General features: G+C 35.7%; 1 protein-coding gene across 1 annotated transcript; it reads left to right on the plus strand.

Annotated features, from left to right (window-relative positions):
• The first annotated feature begins 964 nt into the window (after positions 1-964).
• Positions 965-7,391, plus strand: LOC149775234 (X-box-binding protein 1-like). The gene is made up of 3 exons (XM_089944388.1): positions 965-1,285; positions 4,315-4,632; positions 6,996-7,391. Exons 1-3 carry the CDS (start codon positions 1,110-1,112, stop codon positions 7,165-7,167), a joined length of 666 nt encoding a protein of 221 aa, XP_089800514.1. The 5' UTR covers positions 965-1,109; the 3' UTR covers positions 7,168-7,391.
• The last annotated feature ends 16,460 nt before the right edge of the window (positions 7,392-23,851 follow it).

The raw sequence follows: 23,851 nt of genomic DNA on the forward strand, positions 1-23,851 counted from the left end.
TAAACAATCCCCTTCCATATAATATAGTATACAGCGTATCCATAATAAACAATAGATGCATATAATTTTGGCGGCAATCCCCTTCCATACGTTTAAAGTCAACCTTTCCTAACAATTATCTGTTATCGATGGTATAAATGTTAGCTATGGACCTGTTTTACGGATACACCTCTTGTCACTGTAATCCCACCACCACCACCAAAAGGTGGCCAAATGCATGTGCGCCCGCACATAGGGCATAGGAGCAGGGGAGAGAGGCACTTGTCCGATTTCACCGTTAAACATGTTTAGGCTTACATTCGTAAAACTTAGTGGTTGATCACTACATGTTTGCCTGTCAACCAACTATCCACCCCAAAAAAATAAAATAAATATATTCAGTGGGCGCCCCAGGCCTAATGTTCGCTTGCCGCCATTTTGCCTTCTCCAACCACCTCACAAACAATGGTAGTCTACTGTTATATTGCCATATAAACAAACGTTCTGAAGCCCTTTCTCAAATAGGAGTGATATAAACACAAATATTGTCCAAAGATACTAACATGTACATAACAGATATTAAAGATTTCGCTTATTTCCCTTGTATATGTTTACAATTTTTGAACCACTAAGAAAATATGGTCTTGATTTGTCCGGCAGAACATCGATAAGAAAAAAAATGTACGGCCCAACAGTTTCGTCAGTTTACTAGAAGTTAACTTCACAGATTTAGAACCCCCCGAACACACCTTGATTTTTCGAAGATGTACATGAATATATATGTACGTATTTTTGGAGCGTGTTTAATAAGATAATCTATGTACAGCGGAGCAAAAGTTCAAAACTTGTGTTTATTTGAATTCAACTGAATTGTTGCATCAGACATCCTATAACAACTTTGTCATATTCTATAAATAGCAAAGGGCCAGGAAAATAGGACACCAATTTATTGACCAATCAGAAGACTTCCAAGTATTTGACGTCACGCCAATGAGTTTAGGCCACATCAGCATAGGCACAAACTTCAACGACAAGAAACAGCTGCGAGTATGATTTAGTTGAAAAAATTCTACCGCTTCACGCGGAAAATTTATTGAAGGATAGTAAATGGTAAATGACAAGGACTGAACATGTCTCTCACTACAGCTAAAACGATTGTGATCACTACTTTACCCAATAAATCCATCTTATCTACTGCTAGAATTCCTTCCCTGTCCATAATGGAGGACGATAGTCAAGAGGACAGCCAGCCACGGAAACGGCGACGTCTAACTAACCTCACACAAGAAGAAAAGATGATGAGGAGGTACAGTTTGTAGCGATATATTTGTTTTCATATATTTTGTGCTTTTTTTTATTTCTTATGAATGATGCCTTCTGCTCTGATTGGGCCCCAGTAGGGTGGGGGCTTCCCCCCCCCCCCCATATTTTACTTCAGTCCACAGGGGGAATGTATCGTTGCTTATAATATGTGCCAGTAATTAATATAGTATATATGTTAGCTATATGTAAATTCAAGTCAGCGGTACGAGCCCCAGTACCCTTTATCTCAGTAATGGGGATTCGTTCAATTACGTGGCTAGTCCTACGTCTAGACTCCCGAAACATAAATATCAACGCCCAGGTTTTACATGCACTTTAAGACTATTACGTGGTTAGTCCTACGTCTAGACTCCCGAAACAAATACCAGTGTTGAGGTCTTACATTACATTGTAAGACTATTACGTGGCTAGTCCGAGTTTCCTCTGACCCTTGCCACCCCATTTTTGTTGGGGTGTAGGGTTAGTCCTACCGGTAAGACATGACGCTGATATTTATGTTGTGGGCGTCAGGGTCTTACAGCCTAACTAACGGCTCTGTGTAGTGAGTGTGTTTTGATGTCGACTAACATCGTTACAAAAGTCACATTTTCAGGAATATTTCACACAACTGACAACTAAAATAATGATGCTTTTCTACAAAGTAAAGTTATAATGTTTTAGTCAGACATTACTTACTATGATGCCTTTTCTGAATAAATTCAAATTCTCACTAAGGAAATGGACCCGTTTTCAAGTTTCTTTGGCCTACATTTCAGTTGGTTGGAAAGCGATGAAAGCCAAGAATGCTGAAATCAGATACAGTTGAGATAATAATTTTTAACGATACGAATAAAAAATATATTATGCCTATTGGAACTGTAAGCAACGGTTCATTTCATTCAAGAAACAGATCCCCAACATGAACCTACTTGAACTTACTTCGGCATACCTCGACTACCGTCGCATTGCAACAAATTCAAATGTATGTCAACGGAACGTGAAAATGCATCCATTTGCTAGTGTCATATTTTCATTCCACAAGGATAAAGACAGCACAGTAAGTATATTAATTACACATAGATAGTGGGAAAATGTCGATATTGGCTGCCAAGTGTGTGAGATGTTCCTGAAACTTTGATTACTCATTCCGATGTCAACGACATTGGAACACACTATAGAAGGCAATTAGTTGGATAGTAAGACATAGCACCTAAACAAAATCAAAATGTGCTATGTCTTACATGTAGGACTTGGTGTAGGGTCAGACCAGAATCCATTCCCTATCGAAATGTTGGAATTCACCGACACCATTTGGTGTCGGCATGGGGTAGCCACTTACTAACCAGCCTAGCAAATTTGAATGACCTCTCGTTAAGTTATACCTGCATGAAATTGATAGTAATATGATTTATTTTCTCAGAAATTGCGATCATAGCATTCGTTATGTCTTTAATCCACTGACAGACAAGATTTAAGTACATCGTTGCTGAAATTTGACCTGGATCTGGCTATTTGCATTCCTAGTCATGTGACTACACAACTCTCGCAACCTACATGTCAGTGACATCAGAGGTCATACATTCATGTGATGTCAACAGTACACCATTTCTAGTGTTGCTGTAGGAAAATTGATCGAACATACGCATGAAAATCATGTCATTTTTTATAGAAAAACTAAAAAAAATCTGTAAATGTTACAGCAATTTGAAGAAAACTACATAGAGGTCACATGTCAATGCGGTAGTCATGTGATACCGACAAAAACATAGCTGACACGTGCTCGGTACATCTTGAAAATGGTTTTTTCCACCCAGCTGCGATACCAACAGGTTTCTGGTCATTGTTCTCAGAATAAACATGTTGTGAATTAAGCGTGCATTATATTTATTTACAAACGTTAAGTGACTTCCATATATGTCCAGATTCTATGTACAACAACTTTGGAAATTTATTTGTCATATCACGTGACTATATGACCTGATGTCGTTGACATGTTTGTTGCGAGATTTGTATAGTCATCTGACTCGGAATGCATATGGCCAGATCCAGGTAAAATTTCAGCAGCAACATGCTTTTCATCTCGTCTCCCGGCTGATTAAAGACATGATGAATGCTATGTTCACGATGTTTGAGAAAATAGATAATATTCCTATCAATTTCATGCAGGTATAACTCTCTGAAAGGTCTATCAAGTTTGCTGGACGGGCTAGTAATCAGCTACCCTGTGCCAACACCAAATGGTGTTGGTGAATTCGAACTTTTCTATAGGGAATGGACTTTGACCCTACACCCCAACATAAATGTCCAAATATTAAAAATGGGGTGCTATTTTGTTGGTGGTAGAATGTCCCCTGAGCTCGCTCAAAGTGCAACACTACATAACATAGGATCCAACAGTCCACATAAGAGGGTTTATGCTGTAAATTGTACATAAATATCAGGGTCGAGGGCTTGCGTGCAACATGAGCTATTTACTGAAAGATAATAGTGTTTGCAACTCTTCAATACATTCTTTCATTAATCTGAGATCAGTGGTAGATGCAAAAGTATGTTCCTACTTACCATTGACTCGATTCAGCTTTAGGAATCCTTTTCCATGGAAGAATTGTTCATTTGTCATCTCAAGTCCACACAGTTTCAATTTAAGAAACATCATTTTAAAATGTACAGTAAAGCGTGAAGGTTATTTAAGTATTACCTTTTTGAGTTTATACCAGGGACTCAAATAAATAGTCTGGGACTTCTGAGTCCCACGAGTGTGGAGTCCAGGACTGTTCTGATCCATGAGCTCACATTTATGAGTGGTAGTGTTGAGGAGTGTCAATTCAATATTTGAAAATGCTTTTCCACTTGAAGTGAAATTAAAAGCAAATTCAGTGTTGTGTAGCATGATTAAAATAGAGGCTGGTAGGTAAAGTTTTAGGTCATTTGCCCTGCATGTCAAACATCCAAATGACACTTTTTCAAGCCCTATGGACTCGCCTGATTTTCTTCTGCAGCTGTATGTAATATTCGTGAATCTTGATTTTCCAGGAAATTGAAGAACCGAGTTGCAGCGCAAACAGCAAGGGACAGGAAAAAGGCCCTTATGGCTGATCTGGAAGAGAAAATAGCAGAACTGGAAGCAGAAAATAGAAAACTTTCAATGGAGAATGCCACATTGAAATCACAGTCAGGAGCTCTTGTGCAGGAAAACTCTGACCTTCGAGGACGTTTGAGCCTGTTGGATGGAGTTCCAGTCAAGGTAGAGGCGGAGTCGCGGTCTGCAGTACCCACCGTTCCTCAGCAGAAGGGACAGACCTCGCCTCTACATTGCTGGACACCTCACTTAGCCTCCTGGCTGATAATGAGGTAAATTTGTACATAATAACACATTAACTTACCTTTTTCAGAAAAGAATGTGAGATGTGATGTTGCAGTCCTTGTCGTTGGTATGTACAAAATGTAAAGGTTTTTGTGCAGATCATGTGTACCTACAGATTTTATGCTTTTGGCCCAGGAGTTGGCAGGGCCTATGTGTTACCATATTGTGAATTAAGGGCTTTTGAAATTGGGCTCCTAAAGTAGATCATTACTTATTTGGCAAGTGTTTAGAACAGCGCTTCAAAACATGTCTTAAAAAGATATAGTTGATACTGACAAATAAAAATCAACAGTCTTAAATTGGACAATTTCCTTTCAAAGTGCCATCTCTCATATAGTGAATTAAAGCAGGGCTACCAAACTCTTGTCTTCCATTAGATTCTGAAATTTGTTGGCCCCTGTATGCATGTTAATCCTAGTTGCAAGTCATTTAGGTGAAAAAAGAATGTTTCCTGATTGGCTGGCCATCCCTGGATTTTGTTGCTGACCCTGGCAGAGAGGAAAACATTGATTCATCAGTTTGTTTCTGGTTATAATTGACTCTGTCAATAACAGTAAAGTAAAAGCATAATGTCAGTATGTCTGATCTGATTTTGATCAAACTTGGAAAATATCATTTTGCTTCTGTGATTATGAGTTTGTTCCTAAACTGGAAGCTGTGTTTCTGATGTGGTTTAGATCAAACTTGAAATCTGGTTTATATCATGAAGATTTTGGAGAGTTGGATAATCAGAGATATATGGTCATCTTGCATCTGATTAGCTGACCTTGTTTCCACAGTGGAGGCTAAGGAGTAGTTTGCATAATAATTCAAGGGAAGTAACCTATGATCAGACCTACCTGTGCTGTGAAGTATTTTTTCCTCTTAGAAAACATTTAAAACCTTAATTTGAAAATAATTATAAATTAGCCAAAAATAAATTAACTTTAATAATCAGTCAGTTGAAGCGAAGAAAATGTAAAAAATGATATAACCCTCCAAAAAAGTCCAGTTAATGTTGGAAATAATTTGTTGTGTTGAACTTACAAACCAGGTTGGTAATGTGTCTAGGTGTCTGATGCACAACTCTTCACCCAACAATTTTTAAAAGTAACATGCACCTTAACAAATACCTCAAATTGCTTCCTGTTTTCAATATTGCCATCATAACTGCATTCTTGAAACTTGTTCTTCCTTCTGAATGGGAAGTCATATTTAGATGGGGTTTTCACTTAAAGACTATATGATATTTAGATGGTCACATATGGCCACCAGTGTCCATCTTTAAAATCTTGTTATTTCTAAACCATATTTTACTAGACTTATTAGATTGTCTAGTTGGTCCAAAATGAAAATGGCGACAATCCTGTGTCCAGAATGGTCACAACAGTAGCTATGTAATATTGTAACAACTCCTGAATGAATGGTCATATCAGCTTGGTTTTATTTACAAAACAAAAACTTGTGATGTCTGTTTGGCCTAATAGTGCCATTCGATATGCCTGCATCAGTGTCCATCTTGCTTTCACTATTTCTCCTGAATGAGGGATCATACCAGCATGAAGGTTTCATTAAAAACTTATTGTGGTGTCTAAAATGTCATAAATTAGAATGGTGTCGATCTGATTTCGGATATGGCTGCCACATAGGCCATCTTTAAAATCTTGCTATCACTACTTCAAGATGGCTGGGCATTCATCTTGAATATCATATCATTACTCCTCCAGTAAAGAATGTCATATCATCATGGGGTTTCCACCAGAAGACTTCACATGCTGTCTTGTTCATGCTGATTGAAAATAAGGTTCAATATGCCCACCATAGCAGCTTATTTTTGAAAATTGTATTAGTCCCTTAGAATATCAAAGATAATTTCAGCACTCCAGTTAAAAGGAAGAATTTGTCATGATCTTCTGGAAATTCTTGTCAGTCACTAGAACTTCAGTCCCATTAAGAGACATTTCTTTCATAGGTCAAAAAGAGAAGTGTTAAAATGCTCTTCCCAAACTTTCATATGTATAAATAGTTGTTTCCATTGGATTGTACTCCTTGTACTAATGTTTCTAACTAAATTTACGAACATGGGGATACTCTGGCATCAAGTTATTTCAAACCTTGAAAGTAAGAATGGGAAGGAAACAAAATCTTGATTTGTTTTTAAAAAATTACCTTTATATTTGAGGTAGTGGTACACAATATAGTATAAGCCAGTGGGTCTCAGCAATTAAGTTTTTTGAAAACTGGGTTGTCTTTTGACTTCTAAAGAATGAGACAGTATTTATCATAAATATTTGTAGAATGTTAAATGTATGTTGATTAATTGATGAACCTTTCTGTATTTTTCCTGACATTTTTCTTACCTTTTTTCCAGTCTGACGCTTTGGCTTGCCTCCTCAAAGAGATCAGCGAGTGCAAGTCAGAAGACCAACAGTGTCCCAGAATCATTTCCCATGAAAAAGACTCTGGACATATTCAGCAATCTCCACCACAGGGAACAGTGGTGGGGCCCACACCAGCAGAGCTGGAATCCCTCAATGAACTAATAAAGTTTGATCATGTGTATTACAAAACACATTCTCAAGATAAGGGTGGTCAAAACTCGCACAATTCTCTTGGACAGAATGCTGCCAGTATTAAATCTGCTCCTTCTAATATGAAATTCACAATTATCAAAGGCAACAAATCACATTGTATCCAGGTCTATGTGACTGGTGATGAGAAGAAAAAAGACAGTGCAGCTGTAGTCACAAGCCAAAGTGCAGTAAGCTTGCTGAAAAATAACTCAGTACTTGCTTCTAATAACACAGTAGTAAGTATCGACCAATGTAACCCTATCGGGATTACAAGTCAACCTACAGGATCGGTTGAGGAAATGGATGTGATAAATCCATTGTCTCTCGACATGGACTCCATAATAGAGGTTGGGGAATTAAATATGGACCTTTTGGAAGACCTTGAAAACATTCTGAAGGAGGAATGTGAGAGTATTGCCCACAATTCTACCCCAGTTCCTTCACCACAAATACAGAAAGAATTGAAACCCATGGATTCTCCGGAACATGGCACACAGAACAGTGTTAAAAAAGGTGTTAAAAGAAAACACAGTAAATCCGACTCTGCAACTGTTCCTTGTCTGTCTGCAGAGGAGTTGGTGACCAGTGTTTTGTCACCAGGGGAGGTAGATCGTCTTAGTGATTCTGGCATAAGCTGTGATTTAAGTGATGCGGTGTCACCATATAGTCAGTACAGTGATATCAATGAATTTCCGTCATCGCCTCTACAGGACAGTCCATGGGAAGAATCATTCCAGGAACTCTTTCCTGACCTTGTGTAGTGTACTGACACTTTATTATTCCTCTTTCACGTGATTATTTTTATATCTACCACTTCCTGAATTAAAGTTATCAAGTTCAGATTTATCGGCTTATCTTGAAGCTAAGCAGAAATAGATCTGTAGAATACAGACTTTATTTAATCTCATTTTAATAATGTGTGGAAATGGGTTTCCAATCTTCTGTAAATATGGTGTAAATAAAGGAACGTTTAAGGGCATTTCAAGTTTTGTTTTGTTTCCAATTCTGATCACATTTATTTTTTGTCCTGCCTGTGAATTTTGAGATCGATGCCACTTTTCTGGTGCTATCATTGACTGGTAATTTACATCGTTTGATTTGTTGCTGTTGTTATATGGTTTAATGCCATTTTTCAAAACATGATAACTATACATGGGGGGGGGGGCATTATAAATGGTGGAGGAAGAAACCTGGAAAACCCAGAAAGAACCACTGACCTACGAGAAGCTACCAGCAAGCTTTCTCACATACCTACATTGGCTGAGCCCAAGACTCATACCCACGCAGACAGGTGAGATGGCAGTGATCCATTAAAAATGAGCTCTTTCTTTAGACCACTCAACCACTCAGTTTTATATGTAGTGCTCAATCTATGGTTTTCAGTTTCATTTGTTTTTGTACAAAATGGTCAGCATGAAGGTGCACCTTTTAAGAAATGGACAGGTGACAAAATCTATTTTATATTTTTATATATATATATATATATATAGTTATGTATGTAGGTATGAAAATGAGTCGAAGGATATTTACATTTTCTATTTCTTTAAGCTACAAGGGGTTCAGCTGACACTAGCAATAAGGATAGAAAGCAATGATCAAAAGAAACAGAAAATTTTACTCGTGACAAATTTACATATTCCGTTTTAGTACCTGTAACTACAACCATAGTGTAAGTGAGTGTTTCTACATTATTTAAAGGGATTCGTACATTTTCTAAGACTCTGCCTGTTAACAATATAATGTGGACAAATTATGCTCTTTGAAATAAAAAGGTTTTCATTTCTAAAAAAAAATACCTAAAATTTCATAAAAAAATTCATCTGTAATGAGAACTATGGTTCAGATTCTTGGTTCCAAATTGTGCATCAAAATGTTGTACACAAAATTTCCTTTGTTATCTATTAACTCACATTTTCAATCATTCCTTCTAAGGTCTCAGTATTATAAAAGTCCCACAGTCTTATAAAAGTCCCACTCTCTCCCATCTACTAGCTTTTTGCTATCTCCTCCAAGTTTGAACAAATGACGCTGTTTATATACAAGTTAGGTACATGCAGGTATTCTGGTAACTTTATTGCTTCTTCACACTGAATTCAACTTTATTGTTTATGTCATTAAATGCATTCTGTTTCTTAGCAATCAGTGATATAAACATGACCTAAATGTGTAATTGTTTTAATTTTAAATGAATAATTGACACGGAAAATTGCATATAAGGTATGTATAAATGATATTTTAATCCATAAAAATACATAAAACTGGATCATAGATACAAATATATATATATATATATATATATATATATATATATATATATATATATATATATATTGGTAACCATATTTTATGAATAGAGATAAAGTTTTATTAATTTTTTATTATTATGTTATTATGTATAATGTATTATATTGTGATTTGATAAAATCTTGAATATTGTACGTTATATTTCAAACTTTTAAAAAATCTACTTTTTAGTAGTTAATTAGTAAATGCAAAATGTTTTATGTTCTTTGAACTATGTTAATTTAAGGAATGAAATTTGAATATATCCCCTTTTGCAATTATTTAATAATAACTCAGTATTCTAATTTATACAATAAACTTAAAATAATGAAAAAATGATAATACTAATATAAAAATGTTTTTACGAAATTAAAAGGACATCATGAAATAAATCTACAATATATCATGATTATTTATTTTGTAGAATATTTATTTATGTTACTGCATTATTATTATATGTAATTATATAATTTGGGTTATAATGGAACTAGAGTTATCCAACAGTTACCAATATTTATGAATAATGTACACATGGGGTAAGAAAGAACCTTGTTTTGTGGTCTTAAGGTTAAAGATCCGGGTTGCAGTAATTGAAAGAAGAAAATTCAGGCATATGGACACATTTTGGTTTGTTATGTGCATTGAGAAATAAAGAAGCCTATTGACTTCAGGGTCAAAAGGTCATGGGTCAAGGTCATTGAAAGAAGAAAAATGGTTTCTGCAAAATAACTAGTTCTACATCACAAACCTGAACTAAACATTTATGAATGCTTGTACTTGGGAAAGGAAGAAGCCTTTGGGTCAGATGCTCGAGTTCTGCAAAATATATAACTTCTCAACCATGTACCAAATTTTTACTGCTGACTACAGGTTGGGTGCAAAATATCCCTATTTATTTTGGGTTCAAAAGAAAAAATTTCAGAGTCACTGTAAAATATATAAAAAATTGTGCAAAAAAACCCATCTAGACCAGTGGTTCTCTATGGATCAGTTAATACGTTTTCCTATGTTGATCATACAATAAGCAAACTATTGTAAACAGTTCCAATGACCTGAATCGAGCTCACATGTCATAGTTTGTGGTACAGACTACATACCGGTACGTTGACCAAAGTTTGTTGATGGCTGACACTTTATGTATGGAGGTCAGTTGATATACACGGTAGCCAGTATATTTGGTGGCAGAATAACCTGATGATCCAGAGATCTTTTGTCCCATGGGAAGCTGCAGGCAAGATTTCTTACATACCCATCTTGACCATGCCAAGACTCGAACCCATGCAGACAGGTGAGATGCGAGTAATCTGTAGAGATGAGCACCTTAGACTGCTCAGCCACCCGGGGACCTCGCTGTTGAGTCTGAGCCAGTTCCTTGACGAAAGTTAGTGGATGTCTTGCACTTGGGGTAATAAAAAGTCACGGTCATGGTAGATCTAATGAGAAATAATGATTCTGAACATGAAGTTTAGTTTAAGGCCGCATAATTTTATCACAGCTTGATGTTATTGAGACCTGTTGGTCGTTAATCTCCATAACAACGCTACTAATGCCATTGTGAAGGACTATTAAACATGGGCAATGCATATATACTTGTCTTGCATGGAGATTGGGTGTTTTGCACTGTATACATTATGTTGTACCCAGAATCATTAAATTTTGAGAGATGATGCAATCTGACAAGTACTAAACATGTATAAAAAAAGTTAATCACTGTGACCCATATTTCATTGCTAAATTTTTTCTGTGATTTTATCGTTATTTTATCCCGTTTAAAATATAAATAAGTTAATATTGTCATGACACAATCAATATTAGCACAATACAAGTATGCTGTAAAGTAAAATAAATAAAAACTATACAGTTCCAGGTTTAACTTTTAATAGGAAATATAAAAGAAAAAAAAAGTTTAATTTAAACCGTCATTCATAAAAATAATATTGTTAGATGAATTAGTCTGACAACTCCACAATTATCATGCAGGTAGGCAGTTATAAGGAACAATTACCTGGATTGTCTTGTTACATTGTTCTTATAGATTTATTTGCCAATCCCTTTTGTTTTTCACTTTCTCATGAATAAAACGTGAATGAAGACAAGCTTTTCACACAATCTGGCTTTTGGATTGGACTTACTCATCACTGCAAATTCTGATGAATTAAAACTGTAAATTCTGGATTGGCCAAGACACATTACCTTTTGTATACCACATACATTTTTAAATTTTGACTCAAGAACAGTCTGGTTATATTCCCTAGTGTCTGTTTCAAGAATTAATCCCCAAAAACATTCCATTACTGGATCTGTATTCAATACATATGCTGTACAAAAATGCTCACTTTTTAGAGAATTTATTTTGCAGCCAATAAAAAAAAATGTTGTTTGCACTTGCTATGAGCAAAAAACCATGAAAAGGATTATATTTTATTTGCTAATTTGTTATTTCTGATACTTTGACCTTCACAAAATATTATATTTACGAACCTGAGATGAAATTTTAAATTTGGCCTCTTATCCCTAATGTATGTTAATGTATGTGCCTTGGAACAATGGATAAGGTCAATTATCCATAATTTAAATGTCTTGATCAATCAGCAGAGAGAGAGAGAGAGAGAGATTCATCAGTAAGTTAGTTTCTTCACATAATAATATAAACCACTAGCCAATTTTTAACTGCAGTTGTAAGATATCTGAGCAGAAAGTAACAGCTACTTTATGAGCATGCAAGTAATTTTAATGTTGAGTTATAGGCCCCCAAATACTATTCCTCCGAGAAGACACAAGACTGGGTTTTAGACATTAACGCCACGCAAGTACCAGTTTGTTACTATGTGAAAATGGGGTCATTATGAGAAAATGGAGAGACCTGATGTACCTGGTGATGAGTGGTCAGTGAGCAATCAAATTGTTGTTCCTATGTCGTATAGACAGGAAATGCATAGTCTATCCCATAAAACTCCTTAAGATGGTCATTTTTGGTGTGAGTAAGTCTTATCACAAGATCCTGAATCATTTTTATTTGCCAAAAATTAAAAGTGATGTTTATAAGTACCATAGATCTTGTCATACTTGTCAAATGGTAGGAAATCGCAATCAGAAGATATCTAAGGCACATGTGCAATCTATTCCTGCATTTGACCATTTGACAAGACATTCAGCATGAAAAAGGGTAGACTGTCGGTTTCTTACCTAATACCAAATCAAGCAACCAATATTTGTTGACCGTAATGTGTGCGTCCTCAAGATCTCCATAGTCTATTCCTTTGACGAATATTAAAGCAAAAACTGTTTAGGCGTCCATCAAATTTTATGTTTGATTATTTCCAACAACTTATGCATGAATTAGACATCCAACAGTTTAATTTTTCTATCTGTCACCCTGAAAGTAATGGGGCTAGTTCAAGACTGTCCGAAAACACTCTCACCTACCCAGTATACATGTATACCATTATATTGAATCAAGCCTTTAAAAAAAAGACGGTGATCAGTAAAATCCTGCATTCCATAATTATCGAGTAAGATCAGGAGAGTTTTTCCCTTCATATTGGTATTTATCACCAAATGAAAGACACCATGACTACCTTAAAACAACAAAAGACTGTCCCAAAACACCCTCAACTACCCAGGATACATGTAAGCAATTAAATAGAATAAAACCAAATAAAAGGACAGTGATCTGTAAAATTCTACCCTGTATAATTTATCGAGTAAGATCAGTAGAGTTTATTCTTTTGTTATACTTGCTGAAGACTGTCCCAAAACACACCCATCGACCCAGGATACATGTATACAATTACAATAAATGAAATATGCAGTTTTGGTGCATGATTCTCTCTTTCTTTGATCATAGATAATTCACTAAACTACTTTCATATTGCAAAGAGCAGCACAATTAACAAGTCAGAATCATGCGTCACTACATTCATATTTAAAAAATTCTTTAAGCTTTTAAAAATCTTTAATGTGACAAAGACCAGCTGAATAATTAGAACCTAAGGGTGCTATATTTTTATTTTTTCATTCTTGAATCAAATTATTAATTTTGATTGGTTTGATAATGGTAAAAATTACAACAAATAAAAGTTTAAAAGGCTGCAAAAACCAGTTTTAAAGCTTGTTTTTTTAATTATATATAAATACATTCAAAGGTTGAGGTTCTGTACATTAACAATGCAAACTAGGTATAGGAAAACAATCACAAACTAAATCTAATACTTCTAATCGCAAGTAAACATTTTTATCTTGATACAAACATGATTTTCCACAGTTTGATTATTTCAGTTTTTGCGGCAAAATATGTCCAAAATGAAGATCATGATTAAAAATAAGAACACCTTTAAGGAATGCTTATTTTTTTAAATATCATATTACCTATAAACGTTTTATGTTGCTCTGAAATATTTTATTTTCGCGGGAGCTTATGTACAATAGTATCACAGGGAAAGATAGATGTCTGTGAGGTGCGTCAAAATGGGTGACTGACGTACAATACAATCCTTACAACCAGGGTTCGTCTGATGAAAGCTCGTTAAGAAGAGTACGAGAGAACATATCACTGTCATTTCTGATCCTTACTTTGCTAAAATAACTAATGTTTCCAAAGTAATGAGAGATATCCCTAAGAAGTAGATTTCTTCAACGGTGAAGGTAAATACTTAAATGCATCAAAACTGGAGTTGAAAAAGATGGACCACCTAGTACTAATATTAGTACCCTTACTCCTACCTCGTGACAAAATCAAGTTGAGGCTACGATATCGTAGCTGCTGTAGTGTATGCTTTTTTGTTTTCGTAAGGTGCTATAAATCACTAATATCTTCGAGGAAGCATATGGTTTTAGAGACGATTAAAATATTTTTGCTAACGTACACCTTAAAAAAGTGACTGAAATCTGTTGTCATAATGCCATGCTAATCTTTATTATGCCATTATGACAACAGATGGCGACACGAGTTGGACAACAAAGACGCTAATGATAAAACTTAGTATTTACATTGTTGCAGGGCCAAATCTGTATCAAAACAGCAGTTGGAATGATGTCATTGTAAAGTTTATAAACAGAATATTCAAAACTTGTAATAGCTGACAAAGCATTTGTCATACGACAAAACTTCAGAATCAGTTCAGTAGTTAGTAAATCGCAAGATACAATGACGCAGAAGGAAAGAAGATCGAAAAACTTGAAAGCAACCATTTACAGCTTGGATCAATAAAAAATAGAAAATCCATGACTAGAATTAGCAATGCGTCACTTGCAAGCAGTCATTTACAATAATGCTGAAGGAAAGTAGCGCTTGCAAACTAAAACGTACAATTTGCATCAATGAAAATACAAAATACATTGATATCATTATGAAAGTAACACTTGCAAGCAGCCATTTACAATAATGCATCAAAGAAGATTGGAAAATACACGCATATAATTATGGCGGTAATCCCCCTCCATACCAGGTAGCTTGCTTAATGCAACAGCGATATCACTACCAACGATTTTTAAGACCCGTAATTGCATTTAGCGGTGGTGCTGGAATGTTCCACAAATGTAAACTTCTTCGCTCCACATTACACACAGGTCCAATGAGTACAGCTCTACCATTATATATTTCAACCTGTGCTGGATTTGCAGTACGTCCTGCAGCATGGCACACAATATGAAGGCATAAACTGCGTTATACAACAGTTGATATTTGACATGATATCATGAAGAGAAAATTAACTCTAATTGACTTCTTTGCGCAAAGTCCAGACCATTCAAGCACGTTGATTATTGGTCAAGCTGGCTCTCGGAAAACCAAAACTGTTGTTAAATCTCATCATGAGACAATTAAGATGGGATTGGTCGTACATAATTGCACCATCAGTATACTTTAAACAAGTTATCATGGAACTCATGGAAGAGTTTGCGTCATCATTGAGAAGCAAAGCTTCTACCATTTTACGACTGATTTCTTTTCCACAATTGAACAAGCCACTGCCGTTGACGACCTTGACTCGAGCATGAATCAGTATGTCATGTACGATGATGTAATGCTTAAACACCATGACAACTCCACAAGTATATCCCAAGATCAACACAAAAACACAGACATGATCTATGTAACATAACGGTACCTAAAGTGATTCGAGACAACTGAAACGTGTTCATGATATTTTTATCATTGACGCATATGGTCTTGCAAACATTCATTAGACTTGGCAAGTCATTGAAAAACTGGGGGATGAATTTCGAAATGTGTTGTTGGGGTCGACCCATATAGTTTGCTGACTGCTGAACCCCCGACCCCAGGATCAGATTGATTTGAACATAACAGTTGAAACTACTATGTGTTATGTATATTCGATTTACTTGTATCTGATTTAATATATATTTATTTCAATTTAATTGTTCGTCAGTTTTATTTTTATTTTAATTTTTTATTACATGTTATTGTAATGTAAATTTATTCACTAGAGATGATACTTTGCTTGACTGTTAGTTTATAAATACCAGGTGTTAATCTAAATCCTGACCTTGTTTCAAAATTTGTAGCATCCACGTAAACAAGTTATATCTTTATTTTAAAATGATTGGTTATTGTCGAGGTCATGATGCGACGTCGTGTTTAAGATGTAAACAGTTTTTTTTTATATTTTTTTATTTCTTAGAGAAAAATGATTAGTTTTAGTTAGGGTCAAACTGGGTGTACGTGACTTTTAACAAGTACCTAGTTTCTATAAGCTTCGAGAAGATGATCACGTTTACGTTTTAGGATCCGATATAACCTCTGTTTTGGAGAGTTATTCTCAGTAGAAGCTGGGCTGTTAAACTGGAAGTTGTATGTTGTACTGTTAGGAGTTATTTCAAATTACTTGGATTCAAAGGGATTAATTCTGTTATTTCCTGGAAAATACATGTGCTCATGTGAAATTCTTATAAGAATTTTATTTTGATTTCCAAAACCGGAGTGATAATTCTTGTTTCTGTAGCTGTAGACTTCAACACTACAGATTTCACCATACGTCATCGTCTTCCATCTTGGATTCTTCGTCGGATTCGAACTTGAAATCAGTAGAACATTTTGTTATTAGGACTACTAAAATTTTATTCGTGGATTAATTTTGGATTTGATTCTACAAAACCGCCAGTTCATATTTTTTCATTTTTACAGAATTTTTCCAGGGAAATATATTATTGTATTTTTTTCAAAGCGTGTTGTTTTCACTCTTTCTTGTGTTACTGCTTATTCGAGCCTAAACACGTGACATAAGATATGATAAAAATAATGTCAACAACTGTCGGTGCTACCATGGCAGAGCATGTGGAGCAACACCGTGAATTTGCTTGCGAACATCTGGAACCGATCTGTAATGTTTATAACCACCCAAAAACATGTTAAAAATATGTTACAGTCTAGACAAACTATTGGAAGATCTCAAAGAGGGCTTCAAACAAATATCTGAATCACTGATTAAACCACCAAATGAGATTGTTGCCATGCCCAAAGTTGTTTGGGTCAACCAAACCGGTATAATTGATCAGCTCACAGAGGCCAAACAACAAAGAACAAATCGGTGACAATAAAATTATCTGTGTCAGTGTGGCACAAAAAATCATTAAAAATACAGTGGAATATTTCCATTGATCACAGCCATTCCAGCATATTCAGATCATATATAAACAAATAAATAGGAGGTTTCTCAGCACAAACATCTGGGCATTGTATTATCCAGTGATGCCACTTGGTGCACACACATTAAATACATTTGCGACAATAAAACCTGGGAGAAATTACATTGTTTAATTACTCTCGGATTAGAACGACTATCCTTGTGTGTGTGTGTATATATATATATATATATATATATATATATATATATATATATATATATATATATATATATCCTATATTATTCCAATTTTCGACTATGCTGAGCACATATGGAATAATTGAACAATGCATGATAAAGACCTCGAAAAAATAAATGCCGAGGCGATGAGAATGACAACGGGTGCAACCAAAAGTGCATCTCCTTCAGTGTTTTATCTACAAATGGCTTCAGGTAAGTCATTTGACTCATCAAGGCAAAAAACAGTGAGTCAGAATCCAAACCAATGAGTCTTATTCTAGCCGATAATCAGTTTTCAGTAGTTTTTAAAATACAATTACATTGTTTAAATACACAACGAAAATATTAGTTAAATAATGTGACTAAAGCCAACAAGGCAAATCCCTTGCCAGAACAACTGAACATTATATATTTGTTAAAAATCTTGTTGAAAGTTTTATGTCATCAGACATAATCTGAGCATATATGACAATGCGTTTATTGTTGGCTATGTCAGTACTTTCATCTGCCATTGCTGTCACAAATGACGAATTGTGCATGTCACGTATAAGACTATCCTCAACAACGTTTGATAGGCGCTCCAGTAACATTGAACAGGTAGTAGACGAGTCATACTGATTGGCAGAATTCCTCAAAATGACAATGGCGTCGATTTCTTCAGCCGCTAAGTCGTGTATTAAATTAAGAAGATATTTGTATTTTAAAGCAAGGGATGTCATCTACACTCAGCCAATGTACAAACTTAAGTTGCACTTTCACTGCTGTCTTGTTTGCAACGATGTTTTTGTAACCTTGCAATCAAATCTGCCTTGTGTTGTGGACCTTCAATCAGCAGTTTGTGTTCTGGCAACCCAGCATGCATTGCCAGTGTACTGTTCTGAAAGTTATTGTTTTTTGCACACATGGTGTTTTTTTAGCCTCTGTAGATATATGACAAAATATAGTGGCGTCTTAACAGTCACATTCTTCACTCGACTTAACTTCTTTTTGAAAACGTTGCTAGCTGTGTTTTCAACTATTGCTACATAAACTACGTTTTATCTTACGAATACCGGTACCTCATCTTTGGATGACGAAGGCTCCACCGGTTCGATAACAATACAGACAGTAGTATCATCGGTCGGTCATAAACGTGGTCAAAAGATAACTTCGTTTGTTCTGGATCTATTTTAAATAGTTTTGCCTTTGATGCCATTTTCAACCGAATGCTGACAGTATATTGGAACAACGCAAGGCATAAAATTGAGCTATTGGAAATTGTTGCTTCCTTGCGTGACAAAAGGTGCGCATAAAATAATCGTTTCTCGTGAGAATCACTTTAAAATCACGTGTTTATTTTCCACCTCTTTCTTGGGTATGGCGATTATACGGTTCTAACATCCTGTTGCTACAAATGATGTGACAGTTACAGGTCACATAAGGTTAGCTCCAGGCTCCACACTCAGTTTTAACTATGTGTTATGATAATATTAGCATAAGAAACTGATGTACGCGTGTTTTCCGTTTGGGCGAGTTGTAATCTAGACAATAAAGTAGTTAGACCAAACCTTAATTTTGTTTAAATCAACAAAACAATATCGGGGGGCCTCATTGTATCTACTGGCGATGATTTTTTTTAGGCCGAACCTATATTTTTTTCTTACTGAGTAAAACGTAACATTGTGGTGCGTCAATTTATATGCGACGACTATTTTTTTTTGCGTTAAATCGGAAAAGTCTGCGTATTTGACGCATGACGCGTGGGTAGATAAAACACTGCTCCTTTACAACTGTACCCTGAAACTAGCTGGGAAAGCCTAAGCTCTCGCCGTTTCAAACATAAACTGTTTCAATTATTTAAAATTTACCAAGGACTAGCTCCTGCATATCTTCTAGACGTGATTCGACTGTTATTTACAGAACAAGAGACCTAATCCATTCAATCCTCGAACGACCTTTGACCCCCCCCCCCCCCACAATGTGCAGAATGACCTTTTCTACAATTCATTTCCACCTTCTACAATCCGAATAGGGAGCTTGTTACCCGTTGAAGTGAGAAACAATTCTACAATTCATAATTTTAAAGACTACTTCCATGGGGATAAAGAAACCACTCCAATTTACACCACTCCGGTGGCCTAATGGTTAGAGTGTCCGCCTCGGAAGCAGAGGTCGTCGGTTCGAACCCCGGCTGGATCATATCAAAGACTTATAAAAATGGTACTAACAGCTGCCTCGCTAGTCTCCCAGCATTAAGAGGTTAGTGGTATGACTGATAGGCCTGGTGTCAGGATAATGTGACTGGGTGGGACATCATGCTACATGTCTGCGGCATGATGCCCTAGTGCTAGACATAATTAAAAACTGCCAGATTGCAAACATCATAGCAATATGCCTGAAAAATCGTTAAAGCGACGTCAAAATCCAAATCACACACACACACACACACACCATGTTACAACTACGCTGGTGATAGAATGTCATAGATAATACATGCTAGGCTAAGAACAAATTGCAGTAATTTAAATTATGATTCATATACGAATCATGTATCCATTAAGTATTGCTCCTGCTGTGAAATTGAAAATGCAAAACATTTTATTTTCTAGACTGTTCCAAATATTCAATTCTTAGCGATAAAATCCTATACATACTCACTTTCATTCTTACGATTGAAACATTATTATTGGGCAACTCTGTTTTAACTGCAGAAAACAACGCACAAATACTTATACATGTGCAAAATTATATTAGGATGACTAGGAGAGTTTTAATTAATTGACTGAGCTCAACCATTTGAATTGCGTTTAATTAGTTTGAATTCATTGTTATGTTTTGTATGTAAGTGTATTCATTTTTTCTGTAAAACCATTGGTACCGGCATCAAGATCCTTGATGTTATATGTTCTTTCTTGTTGGGGAGACAGTGATAAAAAGCTTATGCTTTCTACTGAATTCCAAAAAATCATACGTTTGTAATTGCATTTGACAAAGTTTCTCAAATAAATATGGTTTAAACTAATACACTCTTTAGCTACCTGGTATGACTTAAAAAGACAGTGAATCCATTAACCAGTTTTTATTTACTCGCTATGGCAAAACCAGTGAAGCATTTCCAAGGTGTATTTGTGTGGGATGACATTGGAGCCATGACTCCTTGCAAGTGGGAAACTGGAATTGTTAACATGGATTTGACAACACTGGGTCGCAAACATGGTAACTCTTCAACATCGTTTGTGTATGGACATGAATGAGACATGACAACCAGTTGAAGTTGTTAATTATTTAACTCGAGGTGCTGGATGGCAAGCACTATTTTATTCGACTCTGTTGTGAAATTCGATTGGATGGGCCAATATTTATAGGTTACTGCATTTGTATGGGAAAATTTGAACGAGTTTTGGGATGGAATACTGCACAACCTTGGGAGTGCAGTATATCCTTCCGACAAAACGAGTTCATATTTTCCCATACAAATGCAGTAACCTTTTTATTATATGCTCATTTTTTAAATTCTACCAATGGTTTAATTATATAAACAAAATACACCACAAGAAACAACGTAAATGAATGAATGCCGTATTCCAAACTAAATACACAAGCGCAGATTTGTCATTACACAATAACATCATTATTAATGAGCACATAACTTCGCCCAGATAAATTTGAACTTAGTCGCGCGCTCGACATAACTTTCGAAAGGAAATGGCGTGTCTAGTTAAAATTGAAATTTGCAATCATATTGTGAATGAATGCGCATTGCAACAACTTTTCCATTTGATCTGGAATGAATATATTTTGGTATTTTGTTTCGATTCGACGAAAGCTTGTGATTTTGGACTGGATTCGTCTGTGCAAATTATACATGAAATACATCGGATTGAAGCGGCGCGGGAGAAGCGTGTTTACATCTGCAAATGTGTTTCTATTTCTGTCGTTGAATATCTGAAATCATAATGTGGGAAAATATGAAGTCTTTCAATTGCAATTATCAAAAGATGCTATGGAATTTAATGCTAATTTCATTTTGAGTGCAGTAAGGTGGATGCAGTTGTACTTATCATCGAAATTACAAAACAGTTTCGAAATGTGTAATCCAGTTTGAAAGCCTATGACATCGTTCATGTAATTCGGATTTGCAGAATTAAGAAAATACATTTTGAGGAAATTCAGGATGTAAAACTGTAAGTATATTTTATTTTGCCATTCTTATCACCAGATAAAGAAGAGAGTATATGACTTGTTACTTGTATGTTATTTGTAAGAACCTTATCTTGCGTCTCTTATATAATGTAGCTAGCCTAAATTCATAACACTGTATCAACGCGGAATGTGCCAAAACAGCTGGTATGTGGCAGTCCACGAAACATCTGTGTTAGTTCATTCAGAAACAAATTTAAACAACCACAACGTAAAGAGCCTCTTACGCGAGTGTACATGATTTGTGTACAAATCAAAAGTGCTGGCGTCTGCGTCCATTGTTTGTTTACAATAGAAAGCAGTTCCTTTATGCACGTGAATGCTCAATGTGTATTTCCGCGCGAGTTCAGGATCGGGTAATACTGAACGATTCTGACAATGTAAAGTTAACGGGGGAAAAATAAGCATATAATACGTGGACATCTTGTTATTGAAGCATTGCGTGCACTTGAGCATTCACCAGCACCACATGTGGTTTTTGACTTTACATTGTTACTTAGAAGGTACCTTTAATAATATATGAACTGCCTATTATTCAAATTTACGGATGCTACAGCGCAAGATCCAACACAGCTCGAATGTGCCTCATCACGGTTTGCCATCAAAGCAGATTTGACTGAGTTTACCAATCAGGTTATTGTTGATTTTGATACTGATATGCTTGTGATTTTCTAGGATAAAACTGGAAATTTAAAATCTTTAACGTGGTCATTTCAATTTGCTTGGTGTCTTTATGACAAATTCGCCTGAATCGATGAAATTTGGGGAATCAGAGACTCTGATGAGTTGTTTGCATCTATCAAAGGCTATGTCGCTGAAAACGATGCATACTGGAAGATGCTATGAGCCATACGTCCTCCAATGCGCGTAGTAATTGCATTATATGAAATTAAAGCGATATTAACTATAACAGTAGAGTCTCATGCTACTAGTTTAGGCGCTAATAAACAGAAACAAAAGAAGGAGTGAAAACAACAAGCATTGACAAATTTAAGAAAGAATTTATTTCCTTGGAGAAAAAAAAAAGCAATGTAAAAATGAAAAAGTAAGAACTTACGGTTTTAAGAATCAAATCTAAAAATAATCCAAGAATAATCCACGAACTAAATTTTAGAAGTCGTAATAATGAAATGTTCTAATGAATTCAAGTTCGAGTCCCGACAAAAAATCCAAAATGGATGGCGATGACGTATACTGTAGCCTTTATGGTGCTTTTGCGTCTACAGTTCTTTGTTATTCCACATACAGTAATATTCAGGTGTTTGAATTTCCGACTCAAATTTTAAAAAATGTCTTTGTCCAAGAATTCTGAATGAGAACTTAAATAATTCCAAGAAAAACAATTAATCTTTTACAATCTAAATAATTTTAATACAAATTCAAATATAACTCCAGCTGGTCACAAACACACACTTTCCAGTGCTAAAGCCCAACTGAATAATTTCTCTGTAGACAAAGGTTATACAGTAACTTGAGACGCAAAACAGATTACCGGATGAGGGTCAATTATCCAAAATTTCGAGAACAGCGTAGAAGTATATGCAAACCTAACAACTTGCTTACCTCCTACAGCAGAACAATTCGATAAGTGCCTGCATTCATTTCTCGACAAACATGCCCCAGCTACCAAGTGTAGAGTATCAATTCAAAAGTGTTCTCATTGGTATAGCAGTGTTAGAGGAACAGCTTCGCACTGCTAAAAGAGACCGTCGTAAAGCTGAGAGGCTTTGACTTTCCACCAGACTCACTATTCATGAGCAAATCTACAAAGCCGCTAAGAAGAATGTCACATATAGTCCATGCAGCGAAATCAGCCCACTACACTACTAAGATCATGGAAAGTTCCAGCTGCAAAGAGCTCTTCGAGATTACTAACAAGCTAATGTCAAGGAACAAATCTACACCACATCCAACTACCTTCTCTCCAGTCGACCTTCCGGGCATGTTTGCAAATTTCTTCCGTGACAAAATACAAACCATTAGAAATAAGCTTGGCACTACAATTTCAATTGACTCGTCGAAACCATACAGTTGGGATACAGAATTTGAGCGGCAACCATTAGCAGCATTTGAACCTATCTCTATGGATTTCGTACGTACAATCCTGATGAAGAGTGCACAAAAGTCACGTGAACTTGATCAATTCCAACATCACTGCTGCTTGAGTGCTTAGATCCAGTATTGCCTTCACTAACTGATGTTATTAATATCTCTCTCTCATCCGGTGAATTCCCATCATTTTTCAAAACTGCCATTGTAAAGCCTCTGCTGAAGAAACCAACACTAGACCACAACGATTTAAAGAACTACCGCCCACGTTCTAGTCTCCCATTCATATAAAAATCTTAGAAAATGTTGTTCTATCCCAG

The sequence above is a fragment of the Sinohyriopsis cumingii genome, chromosome 19, assembly GCF_028554795.1.
Source record: "Sinohyriopsis cumingii isolate HCF-2022 chromosome 19, ASM2855479v2, whole genome shotgun sequence".
Classification (NCBI taxonomy): domain Eukaryota; kingdom Metazoa; phylum Mollusca; class Bivalvia; order Unionida; family Unionidae; genus Sinohyriopsis; species Sinohyriopsis cumingii.